General features: G+C 35.3%; 1 protein-coding gene across 2 annotated transcripts in view; it reads right to left on the bottom strand.

The window, feature by feature from the left end:
• Nucleotides 1-5,018: 5,018 nt before the first annotated feature.
• prtp (thioredoxin domain-containing protein pretaporter) overlaps nucleotides 5,019-20,368 on the bottom strand; it is a 150,764-nt gene continuing 135,414 nt past the window's right edge. The window contains exons 8-10 of one of the 2 annotated variants that reach the window (XM_090373271.1): nucleotides 10,196-10,281; nucleotides 6,163-6,289; nucleotides 5,019-5,566 (exon numbers count right to left, since the gene is read on the bottom strand). In XM_090373271.1, coding sequence (XP_090229397.1) covers nucleotides 5,441-5,566; nucleotides 6,163-6,289; nucleotides 10,196-10,281 — 339 coding nt within the window. In that variant the 3' untranslated portion in view covers nucleotides 5,019-5,440. The remainder of the gene's footprint in view (nucleotides 5,567-6,162; nucleotides 6,290-10,195; nucleotides 10,282-20,368) is intronic. The other variant, XM_090373270.1, reaches the window with a different exon arrangement.

Raw genomic sequence — 20,368 nt, 5'->3', positions numbered from 1 at the left:
TTATAAATGATATTGATGATGGTATATCAAGCTTAATGTCCAAGTTTGCAGATGATACAAAGGTTGGCAGGGTTGTCAAGGACACTACTGACACTATGCTGCTGCAACAGGATCTGGAAAGGTTGAGCAGTTGGGCTGAGAGGTGGCAAATGAAGTTTAACATTGACAAATGTAAAGTACTACACATGGGAAACAGCAACCCCAGAGCAACATATCAACTCTGTGGTACTACACTGACAGTGGTAGAGAATGAAAGGGACTTGGGGGTGGTTGTGCAGGCAGATATGAAGTTCTCTGAGCAGTGCAGACGGGCTGCAAGAGTAGCTCATGGAGTATTGTCAATGATATACAGGAATTTTTCCAGCAGGGATAAGGAGGTGATTATTCCGTTGTATAAGGCAATGGTCAGGCCACACCTGGAGTACTGTATACAGGTCTGGAGGCCTCATTTCAAGAAGGATGTAGAGCTGCTGGAACGAGTACAGAGAAGGGCAACAAGATTAGTGAATGGAACAAAGGGGTGCTCTTACGAAGAAAGGCTTAAGTTTTGCAAATTACAGTGTCTGGAGACTAGGCACCAGCGAGGTGATCTGATAGAGGTGTATAAAGCCTTGAATGGTTTAAGCATGCTCAATGCTGATGGTATTCTTCCTCTAGCTCAGAAAAATCACCTGAGAGGGCATAAATTCAAATTGAGGAAAGACAGATGTAGGATAGACTTGCGGAAATTTGCCTTTAGCCAGCGGGTGGTTGGTTGGTGGAACAGATTTCCATCCCTTGTGGTAGAGGTTGATAGCCTAAATAAGTTTAAAGCTCAGCTGGACAGGTATTTTGAACGAACAGAGGAGTAAAGTGGAAGTGGTTTTTTTTTTTTTTTTTTTTTTTTTGGCTGATGCTGCATAAGCTTGCTTTCTTGCATCAAATGCCTCTACAATGCTAATGCTTATTCTCAGTGGGCATCACTACCCAGACCACACCGTTTCAAAACTAGTTGGATTTTCATCGATGGGTGGGCAGGTACACTTGTATTGCAAGTGAAGCGTTACATATTCAAGGTAGTGCAATACATGGGCAACTCGTGTGAAGGATGAGTAGATGTTGTTATTGTTGTTATTTTGGTTTTTAGGAGCATTAGCAACTAAGGCCATATTGGTCCGGGGATATGCGGTGGTCATTTCCTGACCTTTCCGCATCCTCCGTATTTAGTGGTCACAGACTCGAACCCCTGTCTGATCAAGAAGTGTGTGCTACACACTGCTGCTCCTGCCCACATGGCTACGTAGGCGCCGGATGAGTAGATATGCTGTATCTACACCGATATTATATACTAATGTTTATACTATTTTCATAGTAAAAAATGGATTAAGGTAATGTTTGTTTGTTGTTTGGTTTTTAGGAGCATTAGCAACTAACGCCATATTGCTCCAGGGATATGCGGTGGTCATTCCCTGACCTTTCCACATCCTCCGTATTTGGTGGTCACGGGCTTGAACCCCTGTCTAATCAAGAAGCGTGTGCTACGCACTGCTACTCCTGTCCACCTGGCTACAGATGTATCGACGAAGGAACTGAAAAATGAGAAAATTATTTTGTTAGACATTTATTATCATCCAATGTAAAGTTAAGTAAAGTTTATTGAAGTTACACTATTTTTCAGTTGTACGAATAAAGAATGAATCCAGAGTTGTTAATGTGTTTTTGTCGTATTTTTTCAGATAAAATTGTGGCGTAGCATTTAGTTGTCTTTAACTTCATGCTTAACATTTGTTGCGAGACGAAGATCGTTCTCACAAAAATATTGCAGTGCTTGGTCAATTTTCTCAAAGAAAAAGCTTTAATTCTTTAATTTTCAAATCCTCATAACCGCGGGGACTCGGATAATGAATATTCGGATACTGGGGACCCCCCCCCTGAAAATCCCACATTAGTACATTGTGATCACTATCACCCAGTAGTTTCTTTATTTGCAAATTCTTAATGCATAATTATGAGATCAGGAGTATTACTCCCTCTGGTTGCTTCTTGAACATGTTGCTGTAGAAAATAGTCATCCAATAAATCCACAAAATTCTTGCTAGTGTGTGAGTGACCAACCCACAAGTTCCAGTCAATATCTGGAAAGTTAAAATCCCCCATTATAAGACATTCTTATTTACTGGCTCACTATTTCTCATTATACTTATCAGATTCATTAGGCCTATAACACACACCTCTCTAATGTTCCCTTTCCCAGTGCTCATGTCACACCAAACTGACTCAACATTGCATTGTCCGCAGTCAATTATATGCACTTCCTTAGATTTTGTGTTTCATAACTAACAGCATAACCCCTCCTTCCTTCCTGTCCTGTCTATCCTTTCTGTACACACTTTGTACTTCCCAAATTCCAATTCTGCACTGCTTATATCTGTGACACCAGGTCTCTGATATCCCAATATCTGCCTTTGATATCTTGACCAGCACTTCAAACTCATCAAATTTATTAACTATACTCCTAGCATTGGTGTACATGCAAATATATGTGCACTGTTTCTATTCTTAGTTACCTTAACACAGCCCATGTATTTACTTGTTCCACTATGACTTCCAGCAGTCCTGGAAATCTCAAACACCTTGCTTTGCAGGCTTCTGCTCGTTCTAATTGAAGCAGTGCAAGAATCACTTTTGCCTCTGCCTGCGGCCACCGTTAACTTTTAGTCTGTGTATCCAGACTAAAAGTTAACGGTTTAAGCTAGTGGTTTTCTGACCCACCTAACACTGCCTCAATAGCATCAGCAAATATTCTTGCACCCTTTCTATTTAAGTGTACCCCATCCCTGTAAAAGCAATCTCTCCTGTCAACAATTAGGGTCCAAGAACTTCTTCGAAGAGGATACATAGTAATATACAATACATTTGTTTTGGAAATAAGGCTTATTTGCATTGCTATAATTAATGACATGAGAAAGTTTTTTGATTGCCTGATGATATTCATTAACAAGATTAGAGATAGTCAGTGATAACTAGCAATAAAGAACTCAGAGTTCATGGGATCCACAATTTTTACATGAAGGATTAGTCTGATATAATATGCTTACTAAACACAAAAAAACTTTCAGATTATTCAATTTGTGAACCACAGCAACTTTCATCTATTTATATTATTATTATTAGCCATATGGTGCAAGGAAGCCTGAGGCTTATGCTGCACCAGCCAAAAAAAATTCCCGAGTTACCCTGTGAGAGAGAGAGAGAGAGAGAGAGAGAGAGAGAGAGAGAGAGAGAGAGAGAGAGAGAGAGTCAGAAATAGAAGGGAATCACCAAGAAAGAGAAGAATGATGATATCCAGCTCAGGACCCTGGGTGTGCCAAGCTCATACTCACCAGATGTGAGCCCCTTTGACCAGATTAATTTAAAAGAAAAAATTTAAATGTTCTTTCTTGTGAATTATTTCAATGATGTCCTGTAATAAAATAAAATCTGAAAAGAGCCTTGTTCATTTAAGCCTGCACTTATCCTGTGCTGCCTAAAAGAAAAGGATGTCAGTTAGAGGATTGTACTGGTTCAATTTACTGTGGAAAAGGCTGCATCAGGGAAACTCTTCAATTAACTTAGTGAACAACTGCGTAAAACCTTTTTTTGCACATAGTGTATTTTGGAAGGGGAGATAACCATCCAAAATATGGCAGGTTCCAAGCTTCAACAAGGATGTGTGTGTCCATATGAGAGATTTGACTCTGTCCTGCTTTTTAACAGGCAACATGCAGACAAGTAACCTTCTCATTCTCCAGTGTGCAGTAACCATTTTGCCATAAATATGCAAATCATCTAAACATAGTGATTACTGCAGATGGATACTACTAAGAAATTTGCTAGTTGCACAGAAGAGGAAAATATTTTCATACTGAATAGTCTTACCTACCCACCCGTAACTCGCACTAACAACCAAACTACATGACTAAAAGGATGCAGCAGTGTAAAAATTTGTGACAGACCATTGGTCATTTAGTGCAATTTTCAGTGGCATTAAAAAATTCATTGTTGCTTTCAGATTTAGCATGCCACTTTATGATGCAAATTAATTCTTTTAATGGTGAAATGGCAAGTTAGTAGTCACAATCCAAAGATATCAGTACATATTCAAACATCACGCATACTGGGGGGGGGGGGAATGGAGTTAAGAAAATTCTTATGCAAGGGAGTTGCCCAAATGGTTATAACACAAGGTCAAGAAGTCCTTTTGGTTCAAGATAGTTAACATCAAAAGAGGTCCAAAGTCAAGCAGTCAATTAGGATTATTACTTGAGTAATTAGAGTAGGAAATTAAATAGTAATCCCATGTACACATAAATATTTTTTGTTTTCATATAAGCAGTTAGTATTTACTGCTTACTAACAATTATTCATATTACAATTTCTTTAGTTGATAGCATAATTTACCAATGGCTGTTTTTAACAAATGAACAAGAAGTTCAAAAAAATCAGGTTTTGAATAGCATAATAGGCAATAATTTCAAGTTGCCCCATGCAACTTGATATTTGGTTCATGTTATTGATATTTACAATATTAAGCTTAGTATTCTAGATATATGCAATATTTCAGATATAACAAAGAAAATCCATGTCCAATGACATAAATAAATGATTAAGAAGTTTGCATGCAAAGTCCAGTTTTTTTCTTTCTGAAGTTCCAAGACAACATTTGCAAAAAAACAAAAAATCTCTCTAACCCCTCAATTTCACATTAATGATGTTCTAATGTTATAATGCTAAAAAAAAAAAAAAAAAAAAAACTTCATTAAAGTATTCCAGCTTTATTTAGAATTTTATATAAAATGTAAAGTTCTTTACTTGTATAAAATAGGCAGATAAGGGTGGCTATTGCCTAACTTAGCACGTACAGCCATCTTCTATGTACAGTAGGATAGAACTGCATATTCTTGTTAAAAATGCTTTTCATACGCTAGATGTATGGAGAGAGTGAAGATATTAAATGTTTCTACAGAACTGACTGTTTATAGAACTGACATGTATGACTATTTATTTATACAGATGTGTACATAAGTTCTTTGCCATAATTCAAGTCTCTTTGAATCAGTGCTTGCTTGATGTCTTTTCCCCTCTCATAAATAAAATGCGCATGCCTATTGGGTTATTTAAGATAATAACCCAAATTAATCTGAGCTATTTACGGGTCAATACAGAAATATCAATAATAATATGCTAATGCTTTTTCAAAGAAGAAAGGACAAAATAAAGTAATGTTTTATCACAAAAATAACTTTTTTTTTAACCATTATGAAAATTGGGAAATGATCCCTCTATGAATTAATTTCTTTCTGAATGTATTAAAAATGAATAGAATGATTTAATAGTTTAACATATTCAAAACATTTGATAGTCAGCCCAAATACAAAAGTTGCTTATGAAAGTGAATAAACTCATTATATTTCCAAGTTTTCTACAGTTCGTCATGTGATAGATGATCCTGTACAAAATTGAACAGTTCTGCAAGATCTCTGGCTCCATTATACTCTGTTATCTGCACACCATTCTTATATATTAGTAAAGTTGGATAACCTTGAACCTATAAAGGAAAGGAAGAGGTCCAATTGAAAATTCAAGTATGGATTTGCAATGTTCCTAATGTAACAAAATTAAATATATTATACTAAGCAAAAAATCATCCACTTTCTTTGGTATTATTCCTGATGACCTAATCTTCATCTCTCTTTCTCTTAGACATAGTAAATTGCAGTGTTTCTATTATAAGTGAGAAACATCTTTGCAAACCTGACACATCATTTTTTCTTTGCCAGTTTTAGTGTAGTTGTCATATACTGTTTAGTCACATTGATAATGAAACAATGTATAACAAGAGCTCATGTTGCCTGGTTGAACTTAAAGTTTTACCAAGTTCAGTTCTATAATTTTGTACTTGACAAACTTTAAAAATCAGGTCTAAAATGTTTTTATCTATTTCTGAGTAGGTAACACTTTTTTCTCAGCTCATATGTTTTGAATTTAACACAGTGATGCAAACTGCTAGTCCAAACCAAACTTAAAGAACTAAAATTCATATGCTTATCACTTATTAATAGATTAAGTTCTTTTATTTACTTCTTTTGATATAAAGACAACCAATGCCCTTACTTTGGACTTAACGGCAACTTCACTACTAACCTTGTGCTTGTTGCACAAATTATCTTCAACTGTACAGTCTACTTTGGCTATTTTGACATTGGTATTGTGAATATATTTTCTTCCAAGGTCATCCCAGGTTGGAGCTAAATGACGACAGTGACCACACCTGAGAATAAGATTAGACAAATTTAAATTTCAAAATTAAAAAATACAAATAAATTAAAAAATAAAAAACTGTAAAACATTATGATAAAAATTTCATCTGTAAACAAATAAATCAGTATAAACATATCCAAAGCATTAGCACATGCCTCAATTAATAGCCAGATAAACTGACAAAAATGAGTTCTCAAAAAAGCTTACCCACGTGCGGATATTCATTAGGAAACACAAATCAAAATTCATATACCAAAAAAATATGTAAGATTTGATTTTCTTCCATAAGTGATTTTAAAGTGATGACTCTGATAGCAAATTTTAAAATTTAAATAATGTCCAAATTTGCTGATTTCCCTTTCAATACTGATTTTGATAAACTGATGCCATTAAAACTTTCTTAAAAATTCTTCAATACTTTCAGATTGGCTAATCTGAAATGGATAGTGCCACACGTCAATTCATTTATGTATTGCCACTGCAAATGGATACCGTAAAACAGGGTGATAAACCACTTAAAACAAATATTTAAAAATTAAAATAAATAAGGTTAAAGCCCAGAAGACCTCTAGTTATCCACAGTACTAATAAGATGTGTTTAGAAAATTTTTGTTCACATAGTTCACCTCTACAATTTGCATATCTGTTTCCACATGAAAGATTAAAAATAAAAAAGAGGAATGACCAAAATACTGCCTATCTAAAATGCATTTCAGTCAAGTGTATCACATTACACTGTCTGTAAATTAGATAGCAACCAGCGATTGAGTTTCACTGTAAATTGTCATTAAGATACTACACACAGAAAGATACTACACAACCTCATACACAGACGAAAAGAAGAACATTAAAGCTTAGTGACAAACTTAATATAATTCAAACTATTGGATTATATCAAGTTAATTCATATACCCATATATGTATGTTGTCTGTAAATTGACTGAGGTCTCTAATTGATTTGCCTGTTTTGCTAGACAAATAAATTCCAGTTTCTGGGGGAAAAACCTTGCTATTTACGCCTGAGATCTCAGCCACGGAGTGGAAAAAAGTCCATAAAAGTTCCTTGACTGGACTTGACTTGAACCTGGGAGGACAGTGACGATACCACTGTGCTACCCACGCAGACTAAACAATATAATAAATAAAATAGAATGGGGAGTAAGCAGGAGTGTATTAATGGCAGAAAATAATATTGGATCGTTAACATGTTTGTTTTTTTATGTGCAGTTAATAAAATTGCATTCTTAATCTCTCTATTTCTTATTTAGCCTCATTATTCCTGCAATATATTAAAAATAAAACTTTCTAGATAATGAAAAAATTGAAATAACGGCACCTTCAATCCCCAAAGGTGCCATTATTCTGAAAGTCTACTGTATATATATATAAGCAAAAAATTATTTTATTTATACTCCCCCCACTCCCACAAAGGTTCTCTTGACATTTACTCCATTCTGCATGCTGTCAAGGGTAAAGGGAAAGGCTTTTGCTTTGGTAAGGGTAACTACAGAGGTCTCAGACAGATGTTAAATTGTGTGCAGTGGTACCAACTGATGATCTTACTAACAGAAAATTCATTCTAAATGGGAAGTAATCAAAGAAGCTACTAGGCTTTTCATACCAACAAAGAAACACTGCTTAGACCTAAATGGATGTCAGATGAACTGACATCCATTTAGTTGAGACGTGTGTCAGGGAAGTAAAGTGAATGGGATGCATATATTATCAGGTGATACAAAAGCCTATGGTAGATATAAATTAGTCTGCAATCAAGTCACAAAGGAAGTTAGGCATGCAAAGGCAGATTACGAGATGTCTCTGGCAAAGAATGTAAAGAATAACAACAAATACTTCTATGCTTATATTAACAGTAGAAGGAAGGGGTTGAATCACATTGGACTACTTGGTCTTATGGGTTAACTGTTGATGACCTTGCCCATTCTATTTTCTATTATTATATCAAGTTTCTTGATATAATAATATATCTATTATTATATCAGGTTCTTTTCTGTATGAGATTTATTAACTTTAGGAGTCATAGTGAGGGGTTTTTAATTTAAAATAAATGCTAAACAACGGTATAATCCATGATATTAGTACACAATTCACTTTCAAAATGGCAAACTTAAACAAATACAGTAATCATGTGACTTGGCATTTTCTTTTTCCGACACTGCAAGTCATCTGCGCTGTATGTAAACATCCAATCGCAATGTGCTATTAGCTCAAATGTTCTGTTATTTGGAGTGCCATTATTTTGACAGTCTACTGTATATAAATTATTTTAAAATTTTTTTATCTTCATTATGTGGAAAAAGTGTCATTCTTGTCATTTTATGGCCCATTTGAAGACTCAGTAGTACCTGAATTGCATACTAAGAGTGCACAGCATCAATTTCATTCTGGTGTCAATTCCTGAAACTTTTTTTTTTTTCATGCCTTTCAATATCTGCATAGTCTTATTGAATCACGATTTTGACTCAGGCAATTAATTATATCAAATCTATTACAAACCTTGAAAGTATTGTAATTTAATTATAACTACTCTCAATACAAGATGTTGCCATTAAACAATGAAAATGATATCACAAAAGTGGTTTATTAAAAAAAAAAATTATGAAAATTATCTATACAAAGTAGGATCTCAAAAACTAAACAGCATTTCATAGCATGTCTCCAAGCATCTCTTGAAGAAATATTTTTGTGAACCTTTTTGAGAAACTACTTTTTTTGTAATGTAAACTAGAACTGGATTCCTTTTGAGTGATTTTTCAATTTCAGAAAGAGGAAAAAAATAATATAAAATAAAATATTAAAAAAAATATATATAAAATAAGATTTAGCCAGAGAAAAAATACGTTTCTCTGGCTAAAAATCCTGTACAATAAGCTGTACAATTTTTGTATGCAAAATGCTGACATTACATGTTGTACAATATGTGATATCAAACAAACATTACATTTTACGTAGACATGCTGTTTTGGTACAGAATCCAATCTGTCTCCTACAAGTCCACTCTCTTTTTTCAAATTCCCTTTCTCAATTTTGTAAAAAGTTCAATGTGATACCAATGATTTACTGTTTGACCAAGTGGTACATACTCAATCACAATCAATCCTTTCACATTGAAAAAGACAAGCATGATCTTGGTCTTTGTTTGACATCTGTATGGTCTTTGGTCTTGAAGATGTTTTCCATAGCACTGATTGAGCCAAATTTCATCACAAGTGACCATATTACTCAAAAAGTTTGAATTGTATTCAATTTTTTTCTAAAATTTCAATATGCATTTGTTTTTTTTTGGTTGATTTTTGGCATCATTTTGACATAGACTTTTCTTATGTTCGAATAAATTAAAATTTACCTCATTTTAAAAACCACAGATTTTAAAATTGCCGACTTTCAGGCATATCAGCAACTTAAGCCATATCACATCACCTTAGCTAGATTTAATGTCTCTGCCATCATTGTGATGCTTAAATGACTATCATTTAACACAATTCCTCACATTTCTACATTCTTCTGAATTTGAGAAGAAAGCAAATGACAAACAATCCAGGTTGTTTGTCATTTTTATCCTCTTCTCTTCCTAACGAAAACGTGCTCTTGATAAGGTGTCTTCTTCATAACACTTGATGTAATAGGTAGTATAATACAGTTTCAGTTTTCTTCATTTTCATTAGATTTTTGATGTTTACATATTGCTCAATTTTTGTTTAGTAATGTTTGAGACACAGAGCTTGCTTTTTTTTTTAACTGGTTGAGACTTTGGAACACAATTACAATAAGGTCCACAGATGCTGAGAGTAGGAAATATTTTTTAAATTGCATATGCAGTCTTGTTATTTAATGGCCACATCTATTATTTTTTTGTAATCATTTCCTATTTCAATATAGTGCAGGAAAAACAACTTACCAAGGTGCAAAAAACTTTACAAATGTAACACCTTGAGTTACAGCATTTTCAAAATTTGCTTCTGTCAGCTGTACAATAGGAGCTTGCTGCAAGAAAGCAAAATCAATATTTAACTGTTAATTTAACATATTGCAAGATTCTAAATAAAATGTAAATAACAACATATGAAAAATAATGTAATTTTATACTAAACTACAGAACTGGATCTATTTTTTTTTCTATCAAATAAAAGAAGATGTACAGTAAACCCTTGATAATCCAGATTAATTGGGGGGAGAGGTCATCCATATTAGTGAAGCAAAAGATAGCCTTAAAAGAACAAAAACTCAGAACACAAATAAATGAAAAACTTAATAAATAAAATATAGGTAGTGCTCATGAAAATAAATTTAAAAAAAAAAAAAAAAAAAATCACTGTAAAGCCTTTAGTTAAAAACTATAAAAAGACAATACATTTATCCATCTATTTATGGATAAATGTATTGTCTTTTTTAGTTTTCCAGGTGGCGCTGGCATTGCACTCCAATGCCACTTGATCATTGCTCTGAATACCACTTAAATACAGCTTCTTCAGCAACACTTCTTTTTGCTTTTTTAATGTCTGTCTATCTGATACACTGTTTTTATCACTTTCAACATCAAATTTTAAAGCAAATGTCTTTATAGATTCTTTTTGTTTTTTAATATCTGACAGTCTGTTGGCCAATACCAAATTCTTCAGCAATTTTTTTCCAGGAACACAATTTAAGTTCTATCACTTTCAGCTAGTTAATAGTAGTAGCAGTAGTGGCATGTGATGCAGAAAGCAAGTGTATGAGCTTATGCAGCATCAGCCAAAAAAAAATAAATAATAAATAAATCACACCATTCCCTCCATATGCCTGTCCAGTTCCTCCTTAAATTTATTTAACCTATCAACTTCCACAATCGACAGATGGAGGTTGTTCCAACAATTAACCACCCGATGGCTAAAGGCAAATTTCCACACATCTATTCTACATCTGTCTTAATGATAGTTAAAGTAACGTGTTTTCCTTTTATTCCACTTTTCGATTCTTTAGGACCAATAATTATATAAAATATGTTAACTTATGTACATATAAAGAAGTATGCAAATGAAGCTACACAAGCAATAACATCCGTCCATCTCAGATCAACAACAATACTGAACAACAAGCAAGACTTTTTTACTGCTCTTACGAAGAAAGGCTTAAGTTTTGCAAATTACAGTGTCTGGAGACTAGGCACCAGCGAGGTGATCTCATAGAGGTGTATAAAGCCTTGAATGGTTTAAGCATGCTCAATGCTGATGGGATTCTTCCTCTAGCTCAGAAAAATCACCTGAGAGGGCATAAATTCAAATTGAGGAAAGACAGATGTAGGATAGACGTGCGGAAATTTGCCTTTAGCCAGCGGGTGGTTGGTTGGTGGAACAGACTTCCATCCCTTGTGGTGGAGGTTGATAGCCTAAATAAGTTTAAGGCTCAGCTGGACAGGTATTTTGAACGAACAGAGGGGTGAAGTGGAAGTGGGTTTTTTTTTTTTTTTTTTGGCTGATGCTGCATAAGCTTGCTTTCTTGCATCAAATGCCTCTACTAATGCTAATGCTAAGACAATGTAAGGTATGTTCTGTCTTTCTCTGCACAGTCAGTGACTTCTCTGCCTTTCTAAATCCCATGTGTCTTTCAAAGTACTCAAATGTGAACAGAATTTTTCATATTTCGATCCGGATTATCTGATATCTGGATTAACTGTAACCGGATTAGCAAGGGTTTACTGTAAAACTATGATACACCTGGTATCATAGCAGAAACAACTCTCTCTCTCTCTCTCTCTCTCTCTCTCTCTCTCTCTCTCTCTCTCTCTCTCTCTCTCTCTCTCTCTCTCTCTCTCTATTTGCAAGGTTGGTTTTTTATCATGTTTTATGCTCCAAGTATATTAATTTCTCTCCAGTATATTCATTCTCACCATTATTTGAAGAGAACTGTTGGCTATTTCCTATGTAGAGGGTTCATAAAATTTATGTATGAGAGCTGATCAGAAATTAAGTTTATAATGGTCTTACATGCAAAGGAATTTTTACTGAAACACTTAAAAACATACACTTGAAACTACTACCAATATACTATTTTCTCACATATTCAGCAACATGACTGAGACATTTGTCTCATACTTTAATCAAATTATGCAAAATTTTTAAAAACTGTATTTTATTAATAAAACAGTAAAACTGTTCACTGAATTATTTCATATCGTTTCTTTAAAATATCAGTTTGTTTTATTTTTTTTTTACAGGAAAACAAGTGAAAATCAGGCAGCAAGAGGTCTGTGCTATATACTGGCTGTTTCGGGACATTCCACCAAAACTTTTCCAGCAGCAGCTCTTATACCTGATGTGCTGTGGAATTTTAGCCATTATCAAAGGGAAGATGAACTCCATCTGTACACAATCCATCCAGATCCCTTCAAGTCTAACTATTTCCCATAATCTTTGTAATGTTACATAATATGCATTGATTGCTGTAAGTATTACTCTGTGAATATCCCAAAAATCTACTGCCATACCTTTTCTGGCTGAAGCTAACACTTTCAACTTTTTTGCCAGTGGTAAGTTGGTTGTTGTTATTTGGTTTTTAGGAGCATTAGCAACTAAGGCCATATTGCTCCGGGATATGCGGTGGTCATTCCCTGAATGACCTTTCCGCATCCTCCGTATTTGGTGGTGACGGGCTCAAACCCCGGTCTAATCAAGAAGCGTATGCTACGCACTGCTGCTCCTTCCCACCTGGCTACGGAGGCGCCTTGGTAAGTTGGTATGTTTTCACTGCATTAAAGCCTTTTCATGTGTGATGTGAAGTGTTGTTCACATGTTATTCTACTAGTTGTAATGGCAAATGATGCAAGAAAGCAAGCTTATGTAGCATCAAACAAAAAAATAAAAAATAAATTAACCCATCCACTCCATCAAAGAATTTGTCTAGTTCTCCCTTGAATTTATTCAATGCATCATTCCACAAGAACAGATGGAAGCCTGTTCCAACAATCGACCACCTGCTGGCTGAAGGCAAACTTCAGAACAGCTATCCTGCAACCATCCTTTCTCAACTTGAATTTATGCCCCCTCATGTGTATAGTCTTAGCAAATGATAGAATACCATTAACATTCAGCTTACTCAATCCGGTCAAGGCTTTTAACACCTCAATCAGATTTCCCTGCAGTTGCCTGGTCTTGAGACGCTTCAATTTCCAGCACTGAAGACTTTCTAGGTAAGAACACTCCTTTTTTCCTCTCACTAATCTGGTTGCCAATCTGCACCCATTCCAACAGATCCACATACTTCCAAAAGCAAGGCCTCCACACCTGTATACAATACTCAAGATGTGGCCTAACCATGGCCTTATACAAATGGATAATTACCGCCTTATCCCTGCTAGCAAAGTTTCTGTATATTATTAACAAAACCCCATGAGCTATGAGCTATCCTGGAAACATATCTGCACTGCACAATTACCCCCCCCCCCCAAGTCTTTTTCAATCTCCACTACCCTGAGTATAGTACTACACAGTTGATAAGTTACTCTGGGGTTACTGCTACCCATTTGCAGAATCTTGCATTTGTCAATGTTAAACTTCAACTGCCATTTTTCAGCCCATTGACTCAATTTTCCTAGATCTTGTTGCAGTACCTCAACCCCAATGACTGTTGTTAATCGCTCTACCAATCACTGTGTCATCTGCAAACTTAAACATTAAGCCTTTGAAGCACAAAGGTTTAATGTTTAAGCATTTGTGCTATAAAGGCTTAAGCCTGATATACCTGAATCAATATCACTGATAAATATTGAAAACAACAACGGACCCAGCACTGAACCCTGGGAAACTCCACTAATAACATTAGTCCACAAAGAACAGTGCCCATTGATAACCACTCTGTCTTCTTCCACTTAACCATCCCTTTATCCATAGCAGTAAATTGCATTTAATGCCACATTGCACCAGTTTGAACAGCAGTCTTTTATGTGTAACAGTATCAAAAGCCTTCCTGAAATAATATGATGTCAAAATTATTTTTTGCATCCAGTTCCTTGGTCACTACATTATAGTAACCTACTAGATTGGTTAGTCAAGACTGCCTCTTCATAAATCAATGCTGTGATCGCAGTAAACCTCTATAGTCATCCTTACGAAAACAAAAGCCTTTCCCTTTACCTTAATGTTAAGTCTATAATTAAATTCTGCACTAGTACACTGTGATCGCTGCCACCCCGTGGGTCATTTACCTGCAGATTCTTAATGCATGAAGAACTGCTGCTGATAACCAGATCAAGAGTATTGCTTACACTTGTCGCCTCTCTAACATGCTGCTGTGGAAAACAGTCATCCAAATAACCACAAAAGTTTTGCTAGTGCGTGAGTGAGCAACCCACAAATTCCAGTCAACATCTGGAAAGTTAAAATCCCCCATCACGAGACATTCTGAGATGCTGACCCACTTGATTTCCCTGTATAGCTGTTTGGTATACTCATCAGAGTCATTAGGCTTATAACATACTCCAACTGTCAACTTTGTTTTCCCAGTGCTTATATCATACAGAACTGATTCAACATTGCACTCCTCACACAAGTCACCTGAATGAATTGCCCTAGATTTAACATTCTTCTTAACTAAGAGCATGGCCCCTCCACCTCTCCTGTCATGTTTATCCTTCTTGTATACATTGTACTCCACATATTTCAAATTCAGTCACTTATGTGTGAGTGGCACCACATTTCCACTATTCCTACAATGTCTGTGTTCACTGACGTAATCAGTGCCTCAAATTCACCAAATTTATTTATAATGCTCCTAGCATTGATGTACACGCAAATACAGGCATACCTCGGTTAACGTTACCTCTGATAACGAAGCTTCGATATAACGAAGTTCGCAATTTCAAGCCCCATTTAACATAAAAAAAATATTCCAGTTTAATCACCTGAAATCTAAACAAACTGACGAAATTACGGAAACCTTTTGGGCTTCTCGTGGTTGGTTTGAGAAATTTAAAAAACGGGCCAGGGTTCATAGTGTAAAATTAACAGGAGAAGCCGCAAATAAGTTTTCAGAAAAACTAAAGGAAATAATTGAACGTGAAAATTTTCCACCAAATTTGGTGTTCAGTGTTGACGAAAGCGGTTTGTTCTGGAAACGGCTACCAACAAAAAGTTTCATTTCTATTGAAGAAAAACCAGCTGCTGGGTTCAAAGCAGCTAAAGACCGTTTAATGTTACTCTTTCGATCAAATGCCTCTGGCGATTATAAATTAAAATTGTTATTAGTTTACCATTCAGAAAATCCGAGGGCGTTAAAAGGTAACATAAAAATGAATTTACCTGTAATATGGAAAGCAAATAGAAAAGCGTGGGTTACCAAGGAGTTATTTACTGATTGGTTTGTTAACCACTTTTGTCCTGGAGTAAAATGGTATTGTCAAAAAAAACAACTTTGAAGAAAAAGCTCTTTTGTTGTTAGACAATGCTCCGGGACATCCTACTGATCTTAACACGTTGGACACATGCATTCCTGTCAAAGTTGTGTTTCTTCCAGCAAACACAACTTCCCTGATTCAACCATTGGATCAGGGAGTGATAGCATCATTTAAAGCTTATTATCTGCGTCGAACATTAAGCAATTTAACTGAACTAGAGAATAAAGAGGAAATGACAGTTAAAACTTTTTGGAAAAACTACACCATTAAAAAGGCAATTGAAAACATTGATAGTTCTTGGAAAGAAGTCACTAAGAAATGCTTAAATGGAGTTTGGCACAAAATATGGTCAGAAGTTGTACTAGAAGAAGAAAATAGCATCCAAGAAATTAGAAATGAAGTTATCCAGATGGCTCAATCAATAGGTTTCGAAAATGTCGATGAAGAGGATGTTAGAAATTTATTGAATGCAGAAGATGATGGTTTTTCAGTGGAAGATTTAGAAAACCTTGTTAGCAACGAAGACAAAGATAATGAAGACGAAGTTAAAGAAGTTCCTGCCGAAAAAGTGTTAACAAACAAAGATTTAAAAAGCTGCTTAAATGACATTGAAAACGTTTAAATTTTTTTAGTGAAAATGATCCTGATTTAGGAAGAAGTTTTATTGTTAAGCGATCAGTGTTAAATGCAATAACTCCGTATAGGCAATTGTTAAATGAAAGAAAAAAAGCATAAGCAATCAACTTTAGACTCATATTTTAAAATGTGATTTCACTTTGTATGTAAGTTGAATGTTTATTTAATAAAACGTTTCTTTGTTCGAAAAAAAAGCTTTTCATTTTCTTTACGTAGGAACGTATCCCTATTCTGGCCATAGTATTTTTACCTCTGAAAACGAAGTTTCGCTTAACGAAGTAATTTCGTGGAACGCATCCTATTCGTTATTCGAGGTATGCCTGTATACATGCATGTCTTCTTAATTTTAGTTACCCAAACACAATCCATGTATTCATTTGTTCCATGATGTCTCACAGCAGATCCTGCAGTCCCAGACACCTTGCTTTTCGGGCTGCTGAATGTACCAATAGTAACAATACAAGAATCAATTTCTCCTCTCTGCCCGCAGCTCTAGTTAAACTATTACTCTGTGTATTCCCCCCAAGCTAGCAGTTTACGACCCACCTATCACTGTCTCGATAGCATCGGCAAATATTCATGCTGATGCTAAATATCCTTTCTGTTCAAATGTATCCCATCCCAGTAAAAACAGGGATGTGCTTATTAGAAGTCTCCTGTTAACAAACACAGACCATGCTGAGAAAAATTCTACCCAATGAGCCTTGCACATTCTCTCCAGGGCCAAATTGATTGACAAGGCTCTCAACATATACTACCTCCTATTGCGTCTTGGCAAAATTGCAGACACTTTAGAATTCAATCCTAACTTGTGACTTTTTCCAGCAATGTCCTGTACTTGCTAAGTAGGTCTTCAGATCTCTTGCTCTTAATATCATTAGTGCCAACATGTAGAATATCACCTTTTGTGCCCTTAAAAGATGATATCTGCTCTACAACATCATCTATCCTTCTAGAATAGAAGGATAGCTAGAATCCTTCTATCCTTCTTGCATAACATATTTTCCATTTCACTGACAATAGAGTCACAGACAATAACTAGCTCCTGTGGGACCAACACATTCTGCCTTGAAGATTGCTACTGTATTGCCTTAGTTTAGGCAACAAAGACAGATTATGAGAAGTCTCTGGCAAAGAATGCAAAGACTTTCTATGCTTATAATAACAGTAGAAGGAAAGAGTTGAATCACACTGGGCCACTTGATGACCATAGGTTTACTATTGGTGACCCTGCTTGGGTTGAAGACAAATTGAATATGTATTTTGCATCTACATGCACACATGAATTCTTTAGGGAAGGGGATGGCACAAGTTTATCAAAATCTAACGAGGAGCTAAATGACTTTGTGATAACTAAAAGATAAGCAGAGGAGAAAATGTTGAAGATGGACATAAAAAAGGCACCTGGGGCAGATGGAATCTATCCAATTATTTGTGCCCTTAAAAGATGGGAGGCAGCAAAGGAGGTAAGCAAACCTTTAGCCAATTATGAGAGCATCCTTGGATTCAGCGGAGGTCCTCATGAACAGGAGATGTGCGAACGTAACTGCAATTCATAAAGGGATATCAAAAGACTAAGTGTAATTACAGACCAGCTAGCTTAACATCTGTTTCAGGAAAAATAAGGGAATCGCCGGTTAAAGAAGTAATGCAGGACCATCTGGACAGGCATGCAATTACAGCAGGCCCTCATTATAACACAGTCCGCCTTACACTGATTCGATATAACACTGTTCTTATATTATAATCCATATCTGACTATAACGCTTTTTTACAGATTGCATTTTTGGCATATTTAACGAAATAGTTTCATTTGATGGAGTCGATAGCTTGAAAATGAATAGCAAAACAGAGTTAAAACGTTTCCCATGCCGACTTGAGTATTCTTGAGAAATTTTCCGACGCTCAGTGAAATTTTCTCGCAAGCTAATTTAATTGCAGCATAGTGACTTGTTATGTAGTTCCGAGATCAACATTTTAAAAAATTATTAAACATATTGCTTGTAATATTTGCATTATATGCATTTATCCAAAGTCTAGTCATCACTCAGTACAGTATTAGACATCATGTGTAATGGACAGTTTACACGAACATTGTATCATAATTAATGCAACCAACAGAGTTAAATTTTCGAAGAGTTAATAATGGCGGATAAGGATGAAAAAGCAACAATGTCTGGATGCAGTACGAAGACTATAAATGTAAGAAAAAGACTGAATTTGAAAATTAAATTAGACATTTTGAAGCGAATCGATTCCGATCAACGACGCAGTGGCTTGTGTGGCCATAATGCACCTCCCAAGGTTTTTTGCAGTACTTTGATCCAAGCCAGAGGCGGGATTCGAACCCGCAACCTTTCGGTTGCCAGGCAGGCACTTTACCTACCCGGCTAGCCCGGCCGGCACAAGCGGATGTGTGCCATAATTTAGGACTGCCAAGTTTAACTGTAAGAACAATTATAAAAAAATAAATAATTAATTTTAGCAGCAAGAAAGACAGCTGTTCCACTGCAAGCAACTAGGGCTAGGCTGGCTATTAGGATTGAAGTGGAGAGACTTTAACTAATTTTATTGAAGATAATATCCAATGCAGAATTCAGTTAAGTTAAATATTATATAAAAAAAAAAAGAGAGAGAGAGATTAGCTGATATGATGATCTAAAGAAAACTCACCTAAAAAAAAAAAAAAAAAAAAAAAGCAGAACCATTTAAAACTAGTAAAGGCTGGTTGAATAGATTTAAAATTCAGGGAGAAGCTGCAAGTGCAAATTAAGGAGCCGAACTTTCAAAAAAGAACTTGTTAAAATTATTGAAGAGGGGTATTATGTGATATACTTCTCAACAAGTTTCTAACATAGATGCAGCAGGACTTTTTTGGAAACAAATGCCTAAAAGAAGTTTCATATCGAAAGAAGAAAAAAACATGCCAGGTTTCAAAGTGGTGAAGGATCGATTGACTTTATTGTTGAGTGGTAACGTTGCAGATTTAAAATTAAAACCCCTTTTAGTTTACCAGGAAGAGGGCCAAAGTACAACCCAAAATTGACACATTTTTCATGATTAAATTCATCAATTAAAATCAATTTAATTCATGATTTTAATTGGAATTAAGTTTAATTTTGATATATAAGTAGTTACCACATTATAAAAAATAAAGAATTAATTTTAGCAGCAAGAAAGACAGCTGTTCCACTGTACGTATTACATACGTACAGTGGAACATACATACGTACATATGTACAAAGGCATATACAGTAATACCCCGAAGTTACGCGATAGGTGGGTCCGACGAAAATCGCTCAAGTAGAATTCGCATAAGTCGGGGTACAACTTTGCATATAAATACATATAAATTTTGTTTAATTGGGACCGAGGACTAACAAAAACACTAGTTTAGAAGAAAAATATTAATAAAATTGCAGTTCTTTATACATATTAATACAAAATATGTATTAAAAAAATAAATGACTTACGTAAAAAAGTTATTTCGATGTCGATGGCTTCATAAAATCTAACAAATTCGTCTGACGACACAGAGACTTCTTTTTTTCACGCAGAATTTCTTCTAGGGGTTACTACCATAAAACAATAAAAATCCAGTTGCGTTTCTGCTAGTGGAATCTGTTATAAACTGGTAGTAAACTCGATCTAATTGCATACCGATAGCTGGAATTGTGTTGGTTTTTACGTTATTATGGTGAAATGTGTTTCCCCTAAAACAAATACATTTTCAGAATCTCCTCTTCATTCCTATCGTGTTGTGTTCGGTTGGGATGATTCTGTGTTCGACTGCCATTTCTTGTAAACACAAAGGCGAATCGTGCATAAGCCAATTCGGTTCGTGTTATATTATAAGATATCATTACCATATTTATAAATAGTGTATGATCGAATTCGTGTAGTGTAAACACGTGTTATACGAGGACTGACTGTATACGGCTTGACCGACGCGATCCATTTCTCTCGTGAAAACGATGTAATTTCCGACAAACGTTGAGCACGAATTCGAATGCACACATATAAATATGACAGTTGGAATACAAATTCTTGTATATGTGTGCAGCTCAT

The sequence above is a fragment of the Mastigoproctus giganteus genome, chromosome 5 (genome assembly GCF_048544385.1).
Source record: "Mastigoproctus giganteus isolate SK-2022 chromosome 5, ASM4854438v1, whole genome shotgun sequence".
NCBI classification, from domain to species: domain Eukaryota; kingdom Metazoa; phylum Arthropoda; class Arachnida; order Uropygi; family Thelyphonidae; genus Mastigoproctus; species Mastigoproctus giganteus.
This window is presented reverse-complemented; position numbering and strand designations above follow the sequence as displayed.